Below are 23,944 nucleotides of genomic sequence, written 5' to 3' on the forward strand. Positions count from 1 at the left end.
AACAACACACTCGACATATAAATAATATTTGAGATTTTTTTACACATGATTCGTTGGTGTAGTATCTTATAAAAACGTATTTTTTTTTAGCGAAAGTGTGGCTCGGGCAAAAACGATTCATCCCGACGCTGTGGTGCGGGGTACATTCAAAAAGCCAAAATGAATTCATGTTCTCAAACGTTCCACAGCTGTTCTTAGTAAAGAGAATGTGACAGTAGCTGGTGAGTTGTTTTGAATGCGACTCACATTAGACGAAGGAGTTGCCTTCTCTCAACAGCATCAAATTTATGATCACCTCAGACAAGAAAGATATCTGGCTAGATGTGAAAGCTGCTGCACAAAACACAAATTTGAGGCTAAATTCAACCCTTTTGAGCAGTTTGGAATAACTTCACAATGCGGGAATTGTTCTGAGGTGTGATTATCCACGGATGGACCTGGTGCCTGTCGGCTGAGACATCATTTACAATCCGCGGTGAGACTGACGAGGCGGGACCGCCGACAGGATGGTGGAGCGGTCGGACCGAGCCCCTCTGCTGGACTGGGAGGAGGTTCCGTCCGCGGAGAAGCCCGGCGGTGCGGCACCGGCGGCAGCTCACGTTAAGGACCGACTGTCGAGCCCCTCCAATGGCCGTACCACATTAGGATGCTCCGCGCCAGGGTTTGGGTGGAGCAGCGGTCCGGGGGGTCCCACTCCGAGTAGCAGGTCTGTCTCCAACGCAGACGGCTGCAGCACTCCGCCCGCGACCTCCAGCACCCCGGAGGGCACGGATGAAGGGCTGCGTCCCGACAAGGAGGAGCATCTTTCGGATTCAGGACCGAGGGAAGTGTCGCTGGAGGACAGGATGGTGAAATGGGAGGAAAAGGACCAGATTGTGTCGGTTTTTGTGGTTACATTCAACACCAGATCAGGTGGGGCATAAATTATGCAACATGGTTTAATAATGCTATATTACAGAAATTCAAAATGTTAAATGATGAAAAGGAAAAGATTATGTTTATAAGCTGGGAAGGAGGGAAATAGATGAAGCCTTCCTCGTCTGATTTGACGCCCTGAATGATCAGCGCGTGTTTATACCAAGTCTGCAGACCTTTCTCCTACAGGTGTGGCTTTTCCTGACCTGGCCATAAGTTTGGAGACACCATTAAATGCCTTGTCATCCTCTGTGACCTAACTACAGAACATGTCAGAATCTGTCAGGATGTTATGATGGGAATCAATCAGCTGCTGGTTTCTGCAGAGTCGACCTATACATTTTTAATGACGGAGCAGATGGAAAGACAGGAGGAGCCCAAATCAGGTTACATACATTTTAGGAATTGTAGGATTTGATGTTTCAAAATGGTAGAGAAATCCTGACTTGAGTGCAGCACAAGCGATGCTCTGCAAGGTGGAACTGGGTCCTTTGATTCTGCAGACTGACTGATTGAGATGAGAGCAGGAGATGAGGGTGATGCTTCAGTGATAATGTCATAAATACACCACCACTAACTAGCACCAGGTCACACAGGCTGACAGGGGATTTTCAGGAGAGGCCTCACAACAAATCATATCATGACTGTGGTGCAAATGCATGTAAAATCCGCTTTTTACTCACTTATTACACACAGTAAATGCTATTACTGCTCATTTAAAGGAGCAATCTGCCCTAAAACGCTAACAAAAACAGGTGTTGGTAAAGTATTTTGCAGTCCATCCATGCTCTATCTTGTTTTCGGTTTTATTTCTTTTTCTGCAGGGAAGCTACCGTCAGATTTGAACTGGAGATGTGAGGTCAGCAACCCGAAGCCCCATAGTTCATCTTTTGAAGCTATTAAATAAGGCTTAATTTTTTTTGTCTATAGGCCTACTGCACTAGAACAGGTAGAGGATTCATTAGAATAGGATTAGGGCTAATTTTAGCATCGCACCACAGTATAATGATGTTTTATAAAGCTGACAGAAAGTTCATTTCTTACAGACTTCAGTCTTTAGCATCCGGAGCCACGATACATCACAGATCAAAGCAAATCATCCTGAGTTTCTAAAAATACCTCAACCCATCTCTTACCCAGCAGTGACTGTTGAATGTTCTGTCTGTACAGCAAACACCTTTCACAGGTACTTAGCACTGTGTGATACTTGAAGCTAAATCCTTAAAGTCAATAACAGCTGTCAAATCTGCGATAGAGCATCTTGCTCAGCTGCAGGAGTCTCAGTGGATGATACCAAGCTGCAGTCTTAATTTGATGACTGGTATACCTGTAGTTCTGCAGGAACTTCAGTGAGTGAGGTGTGTAGCTAATGATTAGATTGAAAACCACCCAGGCTGAGTCACCTTCTCTGCGTCCCTGCTCCTATCAGGTCGTATTTGCTCAGCTGCTGCTCGAGCGTCACCGCTCAACCAACACATAATGAATTCCAAAGAATCCAGTCAGACCGCCTCACTGTTGTTTCATGAACATGATATGAAATGGTGATGATGTATTTACCGTCTGTTCCTGTATCAGTGTTTGTCAGCCTGCATGTGTGTTTTATTATTATTATCTTGTGTGTGTGTGTGGCAGGAAACATGCTGGAGTGGTGTCTGCCCAAAGACATGGACCTGGACGGAGTGGAGTTCAAAGCCATCGCCAGCGGCTCCCACCGAGTCACCACAGACTTCATGTAAGTGTGTGTATGTATGCAACCAAGTGGAGCAGGATCATTGTGAGTATTAGGATGCGGCCCCATGTCTCTTTCCTGGCAGGACAGAGCGACACAAAGTGTTGCCTGGCAAAAAACAAAAAAACAAAAAAGAAGAGGCACAGCCATCTGGCAGTGTCTTTTTTCTTGACTCATGGCTTCGTCTGTCTCTCCTCTCTCCTCTCTCTCCCCTGCATCCACAGCTACTTCCGGAAGGGCTCCTACTTTGGCCTCGCCTGCTTTGCCAACATGGCGGTGGACAGCACGGTGGAGAGGGGGGCGAGGATGAAGTCGGTGGGGATCTTGTCTCCTTCCTACACCCTACTCTACCGCTACATGAGCTTCCTGGAACACCAGGTCAGGTAAGAGGAGCCGGTTTGTTTTACTTTTGGAGCTTCAAATGCTCAGCTGGACTTTGTATTTATCTTATATTTATGTATCTGTTACTGAATAACCTCAGCTAATGTTTACAACAGAACAATTTAATAACTGTTCTGGAGCTTTTCAGTCACGTAACATGAGCTTCTTCTTTGCCCAGATCTCATTCAGTTGTAGATATTCACAGATGTTTTTTATGGACTTTTCATCATGTTGGGCTAAAAATTAAGATTGAAAGTAAAAAAATATTACGTTTAAACGGAGCAGCAAATCTTCACATTTGAGAAACAAACATGACAAAATCTTGGTCAGTTGATTTAATTTGTCACTTTTCTACTTAAACAGCAACACAACATTGTACTCAAAAGCTAACTTCTGATTACTCAATGCTTTGCTCTACATCATATCAAAAACACATTCTTATCGTGAGTCCCACTGTAAGATGCATCACATGTGTCAAACAGCCTCTGTGAACTGCTGGTGAGCAGTTCCTCTTCCTCTTTCTTTTCTCACAACTCAAAAAGACAACTTTCACACACTCTGTGTAACTCCTGTTTTCTCTCTCCAACAATCTTGAGCTCCTCCAGCAACACTTCCATTATCTTTAATTTGATTTTACCCCATTAATTAAAGCGTTAATGGGGTCAAAAAATAATGGAAGTGTTGCTGGTGGGGACAGGCCTGTGTGCTTCAGTGTTACACTTCCTCCTCAGCGGCCCTTTGAACACAGCCCTCTTTATATTCACTCCCTCTTTCTTCTCTCTCTGCTTTCCCCCTGATTCCTCCTCTCTCCCCCCCTCCAAAATTCCCACACTCAGACCTCTCCTAGCCTCCAGTCATGCAGCGGTCATGCTCCTCACTCATCATTCCCCTCGTAGCTTGCTCCAGATTCCCCATCTGCTGACTGTCACGGCAGTCGTCTGTTTCTTGTATAAAGGGCTCTCTGTTGGTCATGAGGTGATTAAGATATTAAGGAATTTATAGATTCTTTCCCCATTTTCCCCTCTTCCTCTCCTTCCCTCTCTTCTTGTTATTTGTCTTCTCCTGACCTTTGCAGCTAACAGAGCTTGTTACAGAGAAATGCTAATCATCCTAACAAGGATAGGAATGATAAATATGATAAATGGAGATGTGTCATAGTAAAGTTTGTGCACATTTTGCTGTGTTTTGTACTGATGCCTGAACGCAGTCCCTGCCTAGCGGACTAATGTGAAAGAGATTGAGAGTTTGAGTTATGTTATACAGGATATTTTAGAAAAAATCTTAGTCCCTGTGTATGGGATAAGTTATGATTTGATTAGTTATCATGTAAGACTCCTGAAGCAACTTTTTTTTCTACTCCTTTTCTTCTTATCTTTTTACCCTATTGCTGTTTTTTTACTGGATGGGAGTTCAGGTCTGTCTAGTCTGCTGTAAATGATTGTTTCCAAGCTACAGATATATTCTTTTGTATAACAAAGGCCTGCAACCGATCATCTGTTTCACTAAACACTATCTGCATTAATCAGTAAGTGTTAACCACACGCAGTCCACATTTTATTCCTCCATTTTAGAATCTAAACGGCTCCTTGTGATGATTTGTGAAAATTTTGAGCATTTATTATGGGGAGAAATTAAGGTACGATTATATATCAAAAGACAGTGGTTGCCTTGTGCACAGTAGTGCTCAGCTGCTGGACAGATTAGCATACATAAATGCATATACTGATCAAAGTATTAATTTGCCAGATTAGTTGTCCCCTTTTCAAATGAAGTGCGTCTGTGAAAGTGGATTTTCTGTCAGGTTCGTGGTTTCCTCTGAAGCTGTGATCTGTGTACAGTGCGTGCAGCACACCGTGCACTTTTAGTTTATTGTTTGTATCCATGTTCTTTTATTCAAACTGTACTGGGAATTATTAGAGTGGTTTTGGTTGGGAGGATTTGACTTGATGGGACAATGAAAACAAACTGAGGTTAAGATTTTTATGGATGTTTCTTTGGATGATATTTTGTCGTCCTTGCCCCAGGCTCCAGCTCCAGTCCCCAGGCCATTACTCTCCTCTAGAGGCCTTCTATGAGGACAAGAGAGCAATCCTGCCTCCTGGTGGAGATTGCATTGTTACTGCATGTCCAGCCAGTGCCTGGGGTGCTGCCATCAACCACAGCATGCACCCTGAGATGAAGGTAGGAGGATTTTTTCTATCTTGATTTCAACTACACCAGCTGGTGTCTCTGACTCAAGTGTGTCTTACCCTCTATGACTCAATAACCTTGTGTGTGTGAATATCTGTGGACCAGATCACCCACCCGGCAGGCTGTATGTCCCAGTTCATCCGCTTCTTCGGGGAGCAGATCATGGTGCTGTGGAAACTGGCTCTCCTCCGCAGACGCATCCTCATCTTCTCCCCTCCTCCTGTGGGTGTGGTCTGTTACAGGGGTGAGAGACGTGGATGTATTCTCAAGATTAAAGGAATTGTTTGACATTTTGGGAATTACACATATTTTCTTTCTTGCCTAGAGTGAGACGAGAAGATTGATACCACTCTCATGTCTGTCCGTTCATGTGAAGGTGGAGACAGAGGATAGTTAGCTTAGCTTAGCATAAAGACTGGAAACAGGTGGAAACAATTAGCTTGGCGTTTGTGTTTTTAATTTACTAAAATGTTACACAGTGTTTTAAATTCATTCAGAAAAAAGTGAGTCTGGGGATTGCACATGAGCGTACAGTACACGCAGTTCCTCTCCAGCTGTATCAGTGTGGGACAGCCCACACATCGTGCACACATTCACATCCTGTGTTCCTCTCTCTCTTCTCTCCCACACTCATGCATCATTTTTCTAATTTCACCCTCCACCCCCTTTCAGTCTACTGCTGCTGTTGCCTGGCAAACATCTCCATCCCTGGGGTCAGCGCAGCTGTGCCTGAATTCCGCCCCTTCTTCTATGTTAATGTGGCCGATATCAGTGCCCTGGAGAACGAGCTCTCCTATGTAGCATGTAAGTGGATGCTCGAAACCTGCTTAGCATCTGTGAGACTCACTGTAAAAGGACTCAGGCTAGCTGCTTGAGGACCGCTTGACCAGCATCTCCAGCATCTCAAATTTTACTGATCCTGTGTGTTTTTGTACGTTTAGGTACTACTGAAAAGATCTTTGAGGAGAAGAAGGATCTCTACGATGTGTATGTAGACAATCAGAATGTAAAAACCTACAGAGACGGCCTGAAGCCTCTGCTCCGCCTCAGTGCTGCAGACCGGGAGAAATATCGCAAACTCACAGAGCAGAGGTAGGTACAGCAACAGGACTACTGCTTCAAGTTAGAGTGTAAGAAATTAGGCTAAGGTGACTGAAATATATCTGGCTATAAAACTACAGACCTTTGTCTAAAGATTTACTTCTTCACTAGGAATTCCTGGATTCTTAAAGTAGTAAATGGCTGATGACTCTGTCTAAACTGAAATATCAAGACATTTTTTGACAGTGCCATTATCAGGTCAAAATTTTATCCATTTAGCTCACAGTACAGCCTCACAGGTTTACACCAAAATTTCAGTGAAATCGTGCTCTCTATCCTGTGGCTTTATAAAGGACAGCTAAAAATAAAGTGTGTGTCTGTAGGCAGATGTTGCTGTACTCCCAGGAGGAGAATGGAGACTGTGTGTCCAGTGAAGAGGATCTCTTTATTCTGTAAGTACAACATGATTCATTTCACCAGCCAGTGGAGCGGTAACTGCTGATTAACCACTTGAAATAACTTGTTCTTTTTGTGACTTGCAAACTTAAAATTAAATCTCACAATAAAATCTCACATTTGTATTATTCATGTTATTGCTGCTACTCTTCGGCATAGAGACAGGTTTTGGGGATTGGATAATGGAAAAAACAAACAAAATTGTTTAAAAAATAAACCAAATACAGAAAGTGACTCACCTGCTTTCTCACTCTTAACTTTTCCAGGTTTTTCCTGGAGCAGAACAACCGAATTTTCCAGACCCTGAGCGAGGTGGCAGGAAGCCCCGATCCCACTTTGACGCAGGAAAGCGTGAGAGCCATGGGTCTGGATCCTCATGGAGACAGGCTCTTCCTGCTCCACCTGCTGGAGATCTATGGCTACGACACCCTGCTGGTGTCAGAGCAGCTGTGCTGCAGCTGAAAGACAACAGATGACTAGCTTTTCAGCTTTTCATCACTGCTGGTTTTTAAAAAGGAGTTGATTTGCCTTGAGCCAACTCTGTGTGCTGCACTACTGGCTTCTTGGAGTCTTCAGGACTGTTTGAGCCTCCAGAAATTTCTCTGGTATGACCTTTTTTTGTTGTACATCCCTATGTCCTCCTTTTGTTCACTGTGCGTCTTCTTCCTTGCAGCCTGCCGGCAAAAGCAACAATAACAGTCAACTGTCATGAGTAATGTGGACAGTTCTGTGTGATCATTGGGGTCAAAACTCACCACTGAAATGGATTTTTCACTCCACAGCAGGAACAAGTCTTCTCGAGGAACGTACAATGACATGAAGTTAGTGGTTTGGAGATTTTCAGAGAACAAAACATTTACAAATGATTAATGTATGGAAGTGAAAAAGAGGTAGCCTTTCTGTAAATAATCATTTTTCTTTTTCCTTTGTGTACAATGTGTCAGTGTTTGTGTGATATGGGCTCTGACTTTCTGCCAGTGTTGCTATTCTTGTATCAAGTGCTGGATTCAAACATCCCATTTTAAGCCTATATATCCAAATCAGGGCCTCCTTTCTTGAAATGTGTCATTACAGCAGGTCAAACCGCCTTCGTCCTTCAAGAGCCATGTCTGTAACCATTGCTGTTTAAGAAGAAAATGACCAGTTGATGGATTTGGCCTATCCAGTATTTCCAGGGACCAGTGTGTAGGATTTAGTGGCATCTAGTGGTGAGGTTGCAGATTGCAACCGACAACAACATGGCAGTGCAACATGGTGGGCTCTGTGGAAGAGGAACTATGTAGATATGAAGGGCTAATTTTAAGCTAACAAAAACACATCAATCCTTAGTTTAGGAGAATTATACACTAATGAAAAATAATTCTGAGTATTATATTCCAATTCTGCCAGTAGATCCTCTTAAATCCCACACATTGGTCCTTTAATGTCAAGGCTGAAAGTGAATCTTTTTTGCCTGTGCTGAAACCAAATCGTATTTTTTTAATGATGTCCAACAGGCAAAGGCATTTAGAAATGCACTCTGACATGAGTCTATGTTAATATAAAAAAAATGTATTAATGCAGCTTTCAGAAATATTTCCCCTGTGTGGGATCTCAGCCTGCAAACATAGATCAGGTTTAGCTGAACAATTCTTAGGTCAGTGTTCAGGAGAAATTCCTTTAGACTAACCATCATTAAATCATTGGCACATGAATATACTTGTGCTGTAGAAGAAAAAATAATTCAAGTAACATCTCTTCAAGTCAGCTGTGGTGTTGATTTGTATCCGAGAAGGTTTTTTTCCCCCTCTTTCTGACAGAAACATGCCATACAGTAAGCTAATCTGGTGCTTTTGTCATGCTGTGTGCTGTGTACAGTACATGCTACATACAAGATAGTTTGTGGTAGAGTGCATCCCAAGTCATTATATGTTTAACAGTGATTATTCTCATGCATTTCATTTTTTATTTATTCTTTTTTCATTTAGGCTGTTCATGTTGTTTAGCTGTAAATATTCTTTGAGTGTAAATATTCAATTGCTGTAATAATCTGTGAAGAAACGGGATCAGCTGAATGTGTTTTATAAGACGATTATGATCCCATTGAGCCTTTGTGTATCACTGAAATCCTCATCCAATCATGTGTTCAGCTGTCCACTGTAAGCTTATTTTCACGCCTCATCATAGGGCACCTTAGAAAAACCTGTACAGAGCAAACATCCTTGTAGTTGAAGGGATAGTCCAACTCATGTTAAAACACTTTCACTTTATTTATTTTACTGTAAACCATTTCAGAAATAAAGTGCACAGCCATTTGTAAAGAAAAAACAATACTCACTTTTTGAATTCCACATCTAGATTTCATTCATTTAAAATATATAGTTCAGAGATGTTGTCTTTAACATCAGTGAACTTGTTTTGTCCGTTGTTGTATGTTCGTCCTCAGTGCCCTAAACATTCAGGAGTGGTTCTCCTTGTTGCCATAGATGATAAATTCCTCGCCACTAGAGACACTTCAGTCACTGACGTTACCATTAATGCCGCATCTGGAGCCAATGATGATAACGTCAGAGTCGGTCAGTGTGTGAGACGCTGGCATCCTGCCTGTCACAGCAACTTTCAGAACAGTCAACCAGCGCTGTTTCAGCTGCGGACTGTCGCAGGAGAAAGTGTGGGTGGTTTTGGACTGACCTAAACAGAAACATGGCTGACCCTGCAGCTCCTCCACGCTGCAGCCCGTCAGAGGTACACTAGACAGCTGCTTCATATCCTGGAGATGTAGGAAAGGGAGAGGAGGTGGATGCAAAGATTGAGGCTTTGCTAGGGCAACAAAAACTACATTTCTCTTCATCTGTGCTGGGGTTTTTTGTTTTATATGACAGCAACAGAAAAGTGTGCTCTCCTTTCTAATAGAGGAGAAGCAGTGGTGTTTTTCCACATTATAACACCTTTGAGTAACAAACAGACCAGTCAGCCAGTGGTGTATTAATGTTAATAAATGAGGAGAAACAGTGAATACAGATGTAGATGCCTGATCCAGATTTAAAGCAGGAGTGTTTTTGCTGGACAGAATCATGAGGATTTCAATGAATATTTTGGTTGTCAGTGGTAAGGTTTGTAAAAAAAAGACTGCAGCAACATGTTTACCTCTCCTCCATTTCTTTCAGAATCTGTTTGTGCAGCTGATTGCACAATAGCTCTTCACAGTTTTAGCAGCGTTTCCCTTTTTCTCCATGTGAGTGCAGGACAGCAGATGCTGACTGATGTTTTGCATGTTTGCCACTCAAGAGGAGTGACTGTGGCAACATCTGCGTGACATGTTCTAACCAGAGATCCCTACCTGTGGATCAGCATACAGGGAGAGAACCGGTGGCTCAGTCCTTGTGATAACGGACCACACTCGTTGATAGGTCTTGGGGTTGTCGCCGTACTGCAGGAAACTACTCATTACAACATCACTAGTTGCTGGAGATGCCTCAGACTGGGAAACAAAACATAAAAAAGAGAATGCCTAAGACTTTAATTCTTGTTACGTTGCATTTTGTGATTCTAAAAAGACAAAATTATTGTCAGCTTAAAACAAAGTGTGTTTAGTTGGTATATCTTCTAATGCCTTTGTTGTACAACAGTAATAATTTAAGGGTATATTTACTGATTACTAAACCCTTGTCATAACTCACCTCCAGCATTCTTCTCTTCTTGCCTTCCACCCTGTCCTCTCTCCGACTGGTCAGGATGGAGTAGCAGGCTTTACACACTTTATTCAGCTTGTTTCCATCGTACTCTAGAGCCACTTTGTTGTCTGAACACTTCCAACACACCACCTGAGAAGCAGAGAAACCACCACTGCTGAACTGTCCTTTGGTTAAAATGAGTATTTATGGTGTTTACAGTACAAAGCCGCTGGTCACTCACGCAGCCGCAGGCTCGGCAGTGATGTCGTCTTCTCGTCAGTGCGTTGAAAGGCTCCTGGCATTTCATACACACAGTCACCTCGTTGTCCCTGATCCAGCGGGGGGCTCGTCGGCCAAGTTCCTCTGTCTGGAAAACACAGGCATGTCACAGCTGGGATGTTTTATAGTCATACAGTATTTTCTGAACAGATTAAATAAAACTTACTGGGTCTTCTACATTCAGCTCCTTAGAAGCCAATTTGAAGGATTCATTTTTCTTCTGAAACACATCAATGGCTTCCTCAATCACCTGGATATAAGACAGATCAGACTTGCTTTAGAAAAAAAAAATAATGGAGGACACAATTGAATATTTAAAATGCAGCATCAAACATAAAATAAAACGACCCTGGTACCTTTATCCACTCATCTCGGTCTTGTTCAGAGCTTTAAGAAAAGAAGAAAACAAAACAATTAATTACATTTAAAGTGAAAATCAGGTTAATGCATTGAATGTACATTATGCTGAAGTTTAAAACATGTGTACACAGGTGACAGTAACTTAACAAACACACCTGGCCTGAAGCTCCAGAGTCCTCTCCTTCCCTGAGACCTGAAAGGTGTATGGGTGGTCTTCGTTGGTGGTCTGCTGCACCTGCATGCCATCCACTCCGATCCTGCACCGAACAGTAAAACGCTGCCCGACTAGGCTAAACTTGGGAGTGCAGCACAGCAGGAAGTTGTTGAACTGTGTAGAAAAGGTGCAGTTTAAGATAATCCTGTGACTGAGGTAAAAGAAAAGTAAACCAGACTGGCAGATATGCGTGTATGTATTCTAACCAGGAACAGGTGTCTCTCCATGGCGGATGTGTTCCTGGCGGCGAGCTTGAGCAAACGACCTTCCCTGAGAAACTCGTTTGTAGGATTGACTACTTCCTCCTCTCCGACCATCTCGTAGATTTCCAGCAGACGCTTCAGGCTCTCCTAAAAGCAAAGAAACATGGTGAGAAAACACTGTCACACATATGCAGGTATGGACACAGTCACAGCTGTTAAACAATCACTGTTTCCACAACTGACATTTCAAAGAAAACCGTGATATTAGGATCACTTTTGTTTATATAATCCCATAATATTTTGTAGCAAGATGATAAAATCTTACTTAGAACAATGGTAAATGATGTGGTATGTTATGGTAACGTACAGCTTTGTGGATGGCGCTGTTTGAGTGAGTGGCTGCCATGGAAATAGTCTGCAAGGATTCTGGGAGATGAGACAAAGACATGATGAGCTTCCAGAGACAGACAGGCACTTTATGAGATGTAGTGGAAAAAACACATGATGGAGATATCACTACACTTACTGTGAGCAAGCTCATAATCTGGGCTATCCACAGGCAGTTTCTTTAGATAATCCCTCAGCAGCATTTCATAACGTGGGACCCTCTGAACCGGCTCCAGCATGTGGTGCTGCAGGGTCAGGCTGCCGCACACCTCCTGACTCTAACAGAGGATGATACATACATCACATCCTGCTCTGACCCCCTTGTAGAAGTAAGAACTGAGGTTTAACCTGCTCACCTGTATGTCCTGGATGATGTTTCTGAAAGCAGAGGAGCGCTCAGTCCAGGTCCTCACCAGCTCCACAGCCTGGTCAAAGTTCCTGACGTAGTCGGCGTACATCCTCATGAAGGGTGCGTGCTGCAGCAGGACATTACCCAGGCCTGGCCTCTCACACCTAGATTTGGTGGAGGTGGGGAGGTAAACGGTGTAAGAGTCTGCTCTAACAGAGAATGTCCTGAATGTTTGAGACATGAACACCCACCAGTGGCTGATGCAGGTTTCCAGGTCAGGCAGCAGGAACTGGCTGTGGAAGGAGTAGATAGAGGAAATGTTGGAGAAAATGTTTCTTATCACCTCAGGAGGAAATGAGCCTCGACCTGCCTCTTCTGTTAGCCGCGAGCAGAACACCTGTGAGTGGGAGTCACGCTCATTAGTTTTACATTCACTGAACTAGAAATGTTCTATCCATCACGAGCAATAACCAGATTTCAGCTGCAGCCACACTGACCTGGTCCAGCAGGTGGAGGCGAGCCACGTACGCCCTCTCTGTCTGCAGGAGTTCATTGGCTATCTTATACAATTTCTGCTCTGTGTTCTCTTCATCTTTTGGCTCACTCCCTCCTCCCTCCTTCTTCATGTCCTCTTCATTGTGTTTGCCTATAAACTCCTTGTGAATCCTCCCATCTTCTGGAGTAGCCTCATTCCACTGGCAGGAAAACTTGGAGCCATACCCTGTGAGTATTTTGCCTCGTTCCACTTTATCATTTATTCCCTTCCCGTTTACGACTGGCCGTTCATTCTCATGCACTATGCCATTAATTTGTCCTGGAGAATGCTCTGTGCCATTGCTTGACAGATGAGCTTCATTTGTGGTGTGATTGAGTCTATGGTTAACTGGTGCTTTGATGGTGATGGCAGGCCCATAGCAGTTGGGTGATTGCAGTGGTTTCAGGGGAGAGCGCTCAACCTTTTCAGTGGGATTCCTGCAGAAATAAAGTGTATTCATGATTGAAAACTGAACTAATATTCAGAAATAATTGGATTCTAAATGTTGTGCATGACACAGGAAGGTACTGAGATACAATTTAAGTCCCACCTGCTCTCATCCAAGAAAATTATCAAGTCAGGTACACTCAAAGATTTCCCTGTTGTCTTCTCTTCTCCTTCCATCTTGTGGTTTGGGATTCTGTGCAGCCCTAGCCAGGATTTTGAGTTCTTGGCTGGGCTGTAACTCCCTGTTCTCCCCTGAACAGGACTGGGGGTCCGCAGCTTTCCTGCGAGAGGGCTATGGTTTCTTGGAGACAACTTAGCAGGACTGTGCACTCCTTCCCTAAATGGGCTACAGCTCTGAATACCTCTTTTGCCTGGGCTTGGAGATCCTAAAACTGGACTGTTTGAAAGATTTGGACTCCCCTGAGCATGCCTGGCAGGGCTGATGTGTGCTCCAGATACTCCATTCAAAACAAAGCTCCCTCCTCCTCCTCTAACAGAACTAGAGGGGCTTAGGCAAACCTGTGCTGGGCTGACACAGGAGACAGGAAGTCCATAACTTCTGTTAGGACTCTGATCTTCCTCTGTGTGGTTGACTCGTTGGGGTGGTGATTTTCCTGTAGAGGGACTGTAGGCTTGTTCTTGTCTGGTCCTCACAGGACTCTGGAGGTGAGCTGGTTTAGGAGGCACTGCAAAGAGATAAACCGTATGATTGGTTTATTTAAGAATTAGCATGGATAGTATTTTTTGTTCAGGTTATGTATATATAGGCTACTGGACATGAGCTGACCTTGTGGTTTGAAAGGAGATCTTTTAGCTGGACCTGTTTCGTTGTCTTTCTTGGAAGCTGGTTCTGATCCACAGACCCTGTCACAGGCATGGCCACAGCTGTACGAGCCACATACTCCACTGCTCACTATTAAAACAAATAAGCGGTTACTATATGAACCATATACTGTACTTTTTTCATTCTTTACTGAGGATTAATCACAGTTACACTGGGTGAAATATTTAAACACTAAATATCAGCTTATTTGGGTTCATCAGAGCTTGACTACAGACCTTTTTGCTGAGTCCTGGGAAACCACAAACAATATTTATTCAATTCAAACCAAGTTGAGGGTATGATTCAGAGGTCTTGTTCCTCTTGAACCCTCAACTGACAAGTATATTACATGCACATAGAAAAAAATCTCATGACCATGTTTTAGTGTTGACTGTTTTCCATCATAACATGTTACAAACGTGTGACTGCTGCACATATATCCAGCCATTTTACCAAGTTTTGTATTTAAAGGCTCTACACACAAACTACACACATTGCCCTATTTATTCCTATCTCATTACTTTTAGAAATCTGAATAGCAACTGTGTGACAGGACACCTTCACTTCACAACAACAACTTACAACTTCAAAGTTATGTAAGCGTTTCTTTTCTTACCTGCTGTATATATCCAGACTTATGCAAGATTATCTGTTACATGTATAAGAAAGTAAAGCTCTCCAGTTCACTCCTGGCTTTTGCTGAAGTGTGACAGATTTGTTGATCATGTGGAGCAGGCTGAAGACTACTTTCTCAATAGCACAATACTTCTGCTTTCTCACTTCTGTTTTTTTCTTCATGGAGTACAACCTTTTCCAGTCTTACAAGTTACTGGCAACTGAGAGACGACATTCAGCACTTCAGCATCTAAACTGATTCTGTTTTATTACTCTCACTGAGTAGTTTTAATGCTAGAGCTATAGGTCTCTGCTAGTTAAACGTTAATGTTCCCAGACAATACACTGAAAAAAATGCTGTTTTTGTATCTTGATTTTTGCACAGATTAAACAAACAAAATTTAATATGTAGAAAGTGGATATGAGTCAAACTATCCCTTTAAATTTTTCAAGTATCTTTTTAAAAGTGGTTCAGAAAGGCACTACACACAGATCAAATGTATTCCACATTTAACACCCCTACTGCAACTGTATCAGTGTTATTTTCATTTTAAAAATGAGAACTTTGTGCTGAAAAGTCACTTTTTGTTTCTGTCAGTGTGTTTCTTACAACAAACCAAAGAATAATTTGCATCACATAGGTTGGATAGATGGACAGTACTGTTGAATCCTGCATCTAACAGTACCATTGGAGCAGGCACACTTCTCAAATCTAAACAGATAGTTCTGCCTCAGTGGGAGGAACAGAGAGGCTTTGTGTGTGTTTATGTGTGAGGAATTGACAAATACCGGTCTCAAGACACACAGGCAAAGTCCATGCTGAATCAGGGGAAAGAGATTTTCATCAGTGCATACAAAGGCATCACATTCACAAGCTAAGAAGGGGAACTCAGCTAAAATAGCATTTAGTGATGTAAGCCAAACACAATGAGGAATGTTTAATGCCCTTACCCACTGCCCTGGTCACCCTGTTACAGGCTAGTTTGAGCCAAAACTACTCCAATATTCTCACAGAATATTTCTAATATTTAGTGTTCCAATTATCAACACCTTTTCCAAGTATATTTGACAAATAACTGAACATTATAACCTTTATGAAGGTAGGTATTTATTGCAGGGCTGTTATATTGGACTGCCATAATTTAAGCTAGGTGCAGCTAATAAACTGGGAACTGTACTGGGCCACTGTTTCCACTATGACCACTACAAATTACACACAAAAAATGACAACTGGCCTATCCACTGAGAATAATGACCACTTGTGGCATCATATACATTTATATAATTAGGTTTAATAGTTATCTTCCATTACAGTTTTGCATTGGCTATGTAGCCATGTTGGATATTTTGTACTTTAACTTTACGTGGTTAGTTCTTTAAAAGCCAGAAAATGTATCATCCATGTGCATTTAACTAAAAATTGTTCTTCTTAGTGAAAGGTAGCTCACCTGTATGTGGCGCACTGCAGTCCACCACAGCACCTTTGACCTTCCGTCTGACCGCCACTCGTCTGAACTCCTCCGTCTCCCGGCTGCAGTTCAGAGTCAGACTGTTTCTCTTCTTTAGGTCAAACATCGTTTCAGAGAAACAGCCAGTTCTAACTTCAGCCCTCTGTCAACCCAAAACACCACAAAACAAACTTACAGGGAGAGAGCGAGATGCCAGAGACCACTAAGACTCCACGGTCCAAGACTTCACGTGCTCAATCACTGCTACTAATCTCTCTACAGCTGTTTGATAAGCCCCGCCCCTGATATGAATTTAGACACGCCCCTTGATAAATTTGACCAATCAGCAACCGGCACACACGCACCTCTGACGTGTTTATATACAGTCTATGGTCGAGACAACGGTCTGTATGTAAAGATGTAATCTCGAAAATCAATGGGACTTTGACAAGATGTGAGTAATTTACGTGTCAACAGTGCTTCAGTGCAAATAGCCAGAATCTTTCCATCTAGTCTGAATCAGCTTCTTACCAAAAGCTGAACGTTTTTCTTTATCAGAGAGGCAGTCACAGGACTTAACTTGGCGATCGTAATAGTAAGGAGTCCGGGAGGGGACTTAAAGGAAAAACAAAAAAACACACAAACTGAAGGTTGAGAAAAGATATACTATATATATATAAGTTAAAACTTTCTCGAGTTCTCGCAAAAGTACACTTTGATTTATAAAGAAATTCATAATGTTTATTCTTTGGGGGTCAATAACTTTTCTCACTTATGATATCTATTCTGCCACTGGAAATACAAGTTGAGAGCTAAACCTCGATTAACTGATTTCATTGAACATATTCTTACATCCTGTAAGTCCCAGTGCTTTCAGAATAATAGTAGTCATTGTCAGATACCATGAGAGACTCGTTTCAAAATCAGGTCCCACCGAGATTTGAACTCGGATCGCTGGATTCAGAGTCCAGAGTGCTAACCATTACACCATGGAACCAGTACAGTTTACATAGGTATTATGACAAGCTATGGGCCTATGGGCTTGTTGCTTTTTATAGAATGCCTGCTGTGCCTGACTCATGCGCTGGTTCAGGTGGTGGCGCTAATGCGCCATAAAGTTCAGCATTAAATTCACAGAAGAAATGTCCACTGTCTTCTATCAGGTCCTCAGACAGGGTTTGAATAGCTGAGAATTGCCGCTCTGAGCGCCATTCAGTAAAGCACCACTGGAGACTGAAAATGAGCGGAAGAGGAAAAGGAGGCAAAGGACTCGGAAAAGGAGGCGCCAAGCGTCACCGTAAAGTTCTCCGTGATAACATCCAGGGAATCACCAAACCCGCCATCCGCCGTCTGGCTCGTCGTGGCGGAGTAAAGCGTATCTCTGGTCTTATCTACTGAGGAGACTCGCGGTGTGCTCAAGGTGTTCCTGGAGAACGTGATCCGTGACGCCGTCACCTACACTGAGCACGCTAAGAGGAAGACCGTGACCGCCATGGATGTGGTGTACGCTCTGAAAAGACAGGGCCGCACTCTGTACGGCTTCGGAGGTTAAATCCTGTTAGTTCATCTCACAACAACACAACGGCTCTTTTAAGAGCCACCCACCAAGTCATGAAGAGCTCTTTTCCTTTAACGTTTCAATACAGTATGACCTTGGGTGTTAAAGTTAACAGATAAGACATTATTTAGTCTAATTTGGTGATGTTTTATATATCAATCATACACAGGTAACTATCAAGCTAAAGCTCTCACTTAACGTTTACCAACAGATTACCCACTAGACCGCTCTAATACTCATTGATAAACCTTACTCGATAGATATTGCTGGACACACAATGACACAAACACTCAAGCGGCTACTTTTGACTGGACACAGCTCTACTACCATTCTACTTTTATTAATTAAATCTTTAGTCACTTCTCTGGTTTTGTCCCAAATTTGGTTTTCATTGTGTTTACTGGAGGGAAAATGTTTGATGTGAAGGTATGCTTGGGTAGGATAACGTTATTTGACGCCATTAACCTTATTTTTGTAGTCAATCTCATTCTTAAATTTTATGTTCCCAGTTTCGCCCACTACAAATGATCGAAATGGATAATGCGACTGTGAATGTTGTTACAGATTTAACCGTCTCTTTTGTTTCTTTTCTCTGCTTACAATGCCGATGTTAACTCTAGCTTATATTTATCATCAGTCTTTGTTGTCCCATCATTTGAATTTTAATTTTATGTATATTCCCAGTTTTCCTCCCACTACAAACTTTGTTCCAAATAATTAAAACCTTTTTTTCATTTCCTGTTTAACAGGAATATTAATATTAACATATGTTTAAATTAGTTTTTCTTCATGAGAGTTCCCAACACGTACCAATTATGCAACTGTGAATAGTTGTTACTGATTTAACCGTCTCTTTTGTTTCTTTTCTCTGTTCACAATTTGGCGCCTAACTGGGCGAAGAAAGTTACCACGCGGACAGCTCGACCAATCAGGGGAGGGGGACCACACAGTCGTATTTGCATACAGCCTGTATAAGAGTAGATGCTCTCACCGACTGGGTCACATTGGTATCTACTCCAAGCGAGAGAAATGCCTGAGCCAACAAAGACTGCCCCCAAGAAGGGCTCTAAGAAAGCCGTGTCCAAAGCCCCTGGAAAAGGCGGCAAGAAGAAGAGAAAGACAAGGAGAGAGAGTTATGCTATCTACGTGTACAAGGTCCTGAAGCAGGTCCACCCTGATACCTGGAATCTCTTCCAAGGCCATGAGCATCATGAACTCCTTCGTGAGCGACATCTTTGAGCGTATCGCCGGTGAGGCCTCTCGTCTAGGCTCACTACAACAAGCGCTCCACCATCACCGTCCAGGGAGATCCAGACCGCTGTCCGCCTGCTGCTGCCCGGTGAGCTGGCTAAGCACGCCGTGTCTGAGGGCACCAAGGCTGTCACCAAGTATACCAGCTCCAAGTAAACAGCTTTGCAGCGTTAATGACAACAAACCAAAGGCTCTTTTAAGAGCCATCCACTCTGTCTACAAAGGCAAACATTCCTAAAGTATGGTCTTTAAAGCATGATTTTTAGTTTCAGCAATATAACATTATGCCATTAAGTTGGGTAAGGTCACTTTGGAACGACAAGCAGATTACAATGTGGTTAATAAAACGTCGATATGGGTCTTGTGATGGCAGCTGCTAATGAAGTTTCATCAGCTCTCAGTAAAGCAGCCAAAGAAAAGATTAATTTTCTGATCTTTTCTGACAGAATAAGTCAGTTAATAGCAGAAGGCACAGATATTAATAAGATCAGAATGTAAAATACACACATTCTGAATTGAACTGTGAGAATTGAGTGTCTGAGTGTGAAGTGGTGGGCAAAGAGCATGTATTATGGACACGTGAGCCAGAGGTACAAAAATCCCATTTCCAGCTTGGAAAGGCTAAATTACCTCGTGTTTCCCAATATTTCAATGGATCTTCAAATTGTCTGACACCTGATTTTATAAATCTTTCATACAATGTGTATTTTTTCACTTCTTAATCAGACAATGAAAAGCTAATTATCAAATTTGTTTAGTGTACATCTAAAGCGTTTAAAATATGTTGTCTACGCCACGGGTATATACATAGTGGATGTTATTTAATGTTGAATATAAATATACATGTTTTTAGTCAATGGGACACAGAAAGAAAGAAATGTAGTCGGCCGGTGTGTGGAAGAAATCCATGGGAAAATCATACATAATATATAAATACATATTACAAGCCATATCGCTATTTATTATGCTCATGAAATGGTACATGGCACATTCTGTGAGCAGTCAACTATCACAGAGGCTGGTTTCGAGCCCTGCCGCTCCGCCAATCAGAGGAGGGGGACAGCACAGTCTATTTTGCATGACGCTTGTATAAAAGTCGTCGCTCTGGCGAGAGTGAGTTATTCGTCTCAGTGAAATACCGAGAAGATAATGCCTGACCCAGCAAAGACCGCGCCCAAGAAGGGTTCAAAGAAAGCCGTGACCAAGACTCCCGGCAAAGGCGGCAAGAAGAAGAGAAAGACCAAGGAGGGAGAGCTATGCTATCTATGTGTACAAGGTGCTGAAGCAGGTCCACCCCGACACCGGTATCTCTTCTAAAGGCTATGAGCATCATGAATTCCTTTGTGAACGACATCTTTGAGCGCATCGCTGCCGAGGCCTCTCGTCTAGCTCACTACAACAAGCGCTCTACCATCACCTCCAGGGAGATTCAGACCGCTGTCCGCCTGCTGCTGCCCGGTGAGCTCGCTAAGCACGCCTGTGTCTGAGGGCACCAAGGCTGTCACCAAGTACACCAGCTCCAAGTAAACAGCTCTGCAGCGTTAATACAACAAACCAAAGGCTCTTTTAAGAGCCACTCACTGTCTTTAAAGGCAAACTTTTCCTAAACATGATGATTATTTAAACTCCAGGTTATAATAAACACACTGCAGACACTTGGAATGTAACTGTCTTATGAAGCATGTTAGCACAATAAGATACATAGACTACAATCAGTAGTCTTGAACCATATTAATGCAGTAAAAACAATAATGGATAGTTTTAACAAAATATATATTTACAGTGTACCACAGAAATTGGTAATTAAGTGCCAAGGTACCTGATCAGCAAACAATGGTGTTAGTGAAATGCAGTAATTTAACTAGGGCTGCACTCATGGGTACATGTGTATCTATAATACATACAATGATATGCTAAATTGTGACAAAAAATATAGAGGGCAAGCAGGAGTCCTTCATCAAGTAACTACATGAAGTAATGAACTGAAAAGAGATTCACACCTTAGCACCTGCTACATTGTAAGTGTATATGCTGTATTTTTTTTATTTTATTAACACTGTGGTGCATTAGTGTTTGTATGCAATTCAAATTGATAACTGTTGTATTGTTATTAATGATTTATTGTAATGTGTCCTTTCTACTGTTGTGTAAATGTGTGTGAAGCCGAGATGGTGGTTCCCCATTGTACTTGGACTGGGGTGTAGTAGTTGTCCTCCAACATTTTATACTTGTGTGACTGTCCATCACAATGTCAGTCAAGGCCTCATCTGGCTTCTGTTTTCTGATGGATGGAGAAAGAAAATGGGGGGGGGGGGATTAGTACTTGACTGTTACATGTCTGTTTTTTTATGAACCTACAACAATAATAGTAGCAGTGTGTGTTGATCAGGATCATGAGGGCAGGAGGTGGTTTACAATTAGAGATCCAGACTCCAGAAATACCTGCAGAAAACAGGAGGCAGAAACCAAGTTAGAAGAGGAGAGAGGAGTCCAGTGCATCATGGGAACTCCTCCAGCAGTCTAGGCCTCTAACATCAAACACTGGGGGATAGTTCAAGGCGAGCCTGAGCCAGCCTACTGTATAAACTTTGTCCAAAAGGAAACATTTGCTTCATATTAAATATGGAGAAGGTGTCTGCCTCCTAGTCCCAAACTTTACATCTAATATCATTTAATTCTTTAGTTTTGTTTGGAGCAGCTGCCCTCATCAGCTTTTCATCCTCCCGTAGTTAAATGTAAAGTTTGACCTAATTAAGTAATTTACAGGCCATTATTGATTAATCCGTGATATTAATCAGTGTGACGATGTCAATGTTATATTCAGAGCAGTTTGTTTCAGCACTGGCTGAAAATATGACAAAAAGTCTGGCCGTGCTTCGACCCGAGCCTCGGCCATCACCAGTGTGTTTGCTGCCACCAGATCAGCTTCAGTTTATTACAAACCGATCATCAATAGATGATTGTTTTTACTCCCAGTCCCTAAAGGAACATCTGAGCCAGCGGGAAAACCGATTTTAGTGGATCTGTGGTGCATTTTAAAGCATTTTAGGGGAGAAGTGAGTAGGAAAAGCCGTGGAGCAGCGCGGGTTACCGCGGTGAACAGGCGAGGTTTGGAGGCTCCACAAACCAAACACAGAGACCCTCAGAGCTCTGACCGGCTTCAATATGAAGAGACACGCGGTCGCTGTCGGCTCCCTTCGCTGTCTGTCTGCAGCGCTGCTCCCACGGCGATTTTTCAGTGTTTTATCGGTGAGGAGAAAACACAAGTGTCCGCTGTTCAGACTGCACGGAGGAGCTCCGGGCTGATTGAGTCTCCACGGCTCTCACGGTGTGTTCAAGTACCGCCTCCTGCTGCGGATTCCCTCACACTCTGGCTCTCGTCTCAACGTGAACAGGAACACAGCTAAGGAAAGAAAAAATGGCAGAAGTCGCACCAGCAGCAGCTCCAGCCGCCGCTCCGGCTAAACCCGCCAAGAAGAAGGCCGCCAAGCCCAAGAGGACTGGTCCCAGCCTCGGGGAGCTCATCGTCAAGGCTGTGGGCGCATCCAAGGAGCGCAGTGGCGTTTCAGCAGCCGCCCTGAGGAAGTCTTTGGCTGCCGGAGGCTACGATGTGGAGAAGAACAAAGCCCGTGTCAGGACTACTCTCAAGAACCTGGTGACCAAGGGGGCCCTAATCCAAGTCAAGGGGGTCGGGGCCTCCGGCTCCTTCAAACTGGCCAAAAAGGTTGAAACCAAGGCGAAGAAGCCCGCAAAGAAAGCCGCTCCTAAAGCCAAGAAGCCCGCCGCCAAGAAACCTGCAGCGGCCAAGAAGGCGGCTTCCGCTAAGAAGTCTCCGAAGAAGCCCAAGAAGCCAGCGGCCAAGAAGCAGGCTAAGAGCCCAAAGAAGGCCGCCAAGCCCGCTAAGAAGGCCGCCAAGAGCCCCAAGAAGGTTACAAAGCCCAAGGCAAAGAAGGCCGCTGCCCCTAAGAAGGCTGCCGCCAAGAAGGCTGCACCCAAGCCCAAAGCCAAGAAAGCAGCACCCAAGAAGAAGTGAGCTGCAACATGTTGAATATCTTAAACAAAGGCTCTTTTAAGAGCCACACACTCTTTCACTACAGAGCTGCTTCCTTTTGGTATTTTGTTGTTGTCAGTTTAAGAATTGAAAGAAGAAACACAAACTGCCTCTGAATATAAGACGTGTACACACTGATCAAACCAACCAACACTATTGCTCCCTAATTATTATTAGACCCAATAATATAGTTTCACAACATACTAGTAGTAATAGATCACCCCCATTTATCAATTTTCAACAGTCCAGTAAACTGTCCAAAGTAAAAAATAACTAGTTCACCAAAAGCTGAAAAACCCTTAAAACAGCATTTCATGAATAAACTGATTTAACTCAAAACTTTTAGGCAGCTATTGAAGTAAATGAAGTTAAGTTACTGCAAACAGCAGGTGTTCAAACTTTTGTTGATTCCGTACAATCCCACTGTTTGTACAGTGTTGGAAAAAACCTTCACCACACCATCTAAGTCATTATCAGGATAATACTGTTCTGCAGGAGGAAATAGATCTGTATATTTCAGAATAGAACAGCAAAACAATGACCAAACAAATTATAAGACAAAGCCAGATGGTGGCTTCACATAATAGTATTATGATTCTTAATTTATTCTATGCTTTATTTTCAGAAACACTTTACTCAGTTACACTTTAAATCTCAGTAACAATTGGAAAAACTAATGTTTTCATCAGTAGTATATTTTAACAAACACAACTAACAAGCTTAATTCTTAATTTTGTTTTTTTGATACTGTTCACCTGTATCTGTATGAGATTACAGTATGACTTTATTATTTATTTTTGTTAAGTGTGATCCAATGCTCTTTATCAGATGGGGTGTGTGGCTCTTAAAAGAACCCTTTGGGGGCTGTTAGCAGCAGTAAACCTCCAAGTGTACTTGGCCTTCTCTTCTTGGGCAGGAGAAGAGCCTGATATTGTCCACCGAACAGCTTGTTCAACTTGTCATTATGGACAACCAGCTGCAGGTGGCAGGGATTGATCCTGGTCTTGATGTGGACAGTGTTTCCAGACAGCTCCAGGATCTCAGCAGCCAGGTATATGT

General features: G+C 42.9%; 4 protein-coding genes, 1 non-coding gene and 2 pseudogenes across 5 annotated transcripts; 5 read left to right on the forward strand and 2 right to left on the reverse strand.

Moving 5' to 3' along the window:
• The first annotated feature begins 19 nt into the window (after positions 1 to 19).
• LOC108899812 (DENN domain-containing protein 11) lies at positions 20 to 9,022 on the forward strand. The gene is made up of 9 exons (XM_018700475.2): positions 20 to 912; positions 2,548 to 2,647; positions 2,869 to 3,027; positions 5,050 to 5,206; positions 5,321 to 5,459; positions 5,888 to 6,019; positions 6,157 to 6,307; positions 6,640 to 6,708; positions 6,979 to 9,022. The coding sequence occupies exons 1-9, from the start codon at positions 507 to 509 to the stop codon at positions 7,172 to 7,174; spliced, it is 1,509 nt and encodes a 502-aa protein (XP_018555991.1). The 5' UTR covers positions 20 to 506; the 3' UTR covers positions 7,175 to 9,022.
• LOC108899809 (FYVE, RhoGEF and PH domain-containing protein 4) lies at positions 8,938 to 16,321 on the reverse strand. The gene is made up of 16 exons (XM_018700465.2): positions 16,026 to 16,321; positions 13,927 to 14,052; positions 13,243 to 13,825; positions 12,655 to 13,129; positions 12,409 to 12,554; positions 12,165 to 12,321; positions 11,948 to 12,086; positions 11,789 to 11,847; positions 11,425 to 11,568; positions 11,160 to 11,332; positions 11,001 to 11,031; positions 10,811 to 10,894; positions 10,607 to 10,732; positions 10,372 to 10,515; positions 10,032 to 10,172; positions 8,938 to 9,461 (listed from the first exon to the last, which is right to left on the reverse strand). Exons 1-16 carry the CDS (start codon positions 16,150 to 16,152, stop codon positions 9,207 to 9,209), a joined length of 2,910 nt encoding a protein of 969 aa, XP_018555981.1. The 5' UTR covers positions 16,153 to 16,321; the 3' UTR covers positions 8,938 to 9,206.
• Positions 16,322 to 16,950: 629 nt separating this feature from the next.
• trnaq-cug (transfer RNA glutamine (anticodon CUG)) lies at positions 16,951 to 17,022 on the reverse strand. The gene has a single exon. It is a non-coding gene; the product is annotated as a tRNA-Gln (tRNA).
• A 194-nt stretch (positions 17,023 to 17,216) lies between these two features.
• Positions 17,217 to 17,634, forward strand: LOC108899804 (histone H4-like). Its single transcript, XM_018700452.2, is given in 2 exon segments — positions 17,217 to 17,420; positions 17,422 to 17,634. Coding segments are annotated over 2 exon segments (312 nt in total). The 5' UTR covers positions 17,217 to 17,264; the 3' UTR covers positions 17,578 to 17,634.
• Positions 17,635 to 18,565: 931 nt separating this feature from the next.
• On the forward strand, positions 18,566 to 19,009 carry LOC108899797 (histone H2B 1/2-like; annotated as a pseudogene).
• Positions 19,010 to 19,939: 930 nt separating this feature from the next.
• Positions 19,940 to 20,414, forward strand: LOC108899802 (histone H2B 1/2-like; annotated as a pseudogene).
• A 1,625-nt stretch (positions 20,415 to 22,039) lies between these two features.
• LOC108899792 (histone H1) lies at positions 22,040 to 22,917 on the forward strand. The gene has a single exon (XM_018700441.2). The coding sequence runs from the start codon at positions 22,253 to 22,255 to the stop codon at positions 22,865 to 22,867; it is 615 nt and encodes a 204-aa protein (XP_018555957.1). The 5' UTR covers positions 22,040 to 22,252; the 3' UTR covers positions 22,868 to 22,917.
• Positions 22,918 to 23,944: the final 1,027 nt, after the last annotated feature.

This window comes from Lates calcarifer, linkage group LG18, assembly GCF_001640805.2.
Source record: "Lates calcarifer isolate ASB-BC8 linkage group LG18, TLL_Latcal_v3, whole genome shotgun sequence".
Taxonomy (NCBI): domain Eukaryota; kingdom Metazoa; phylum Chordata; class Actinopteri; family Centropomidae; genus Lates; species Lates calcarifer.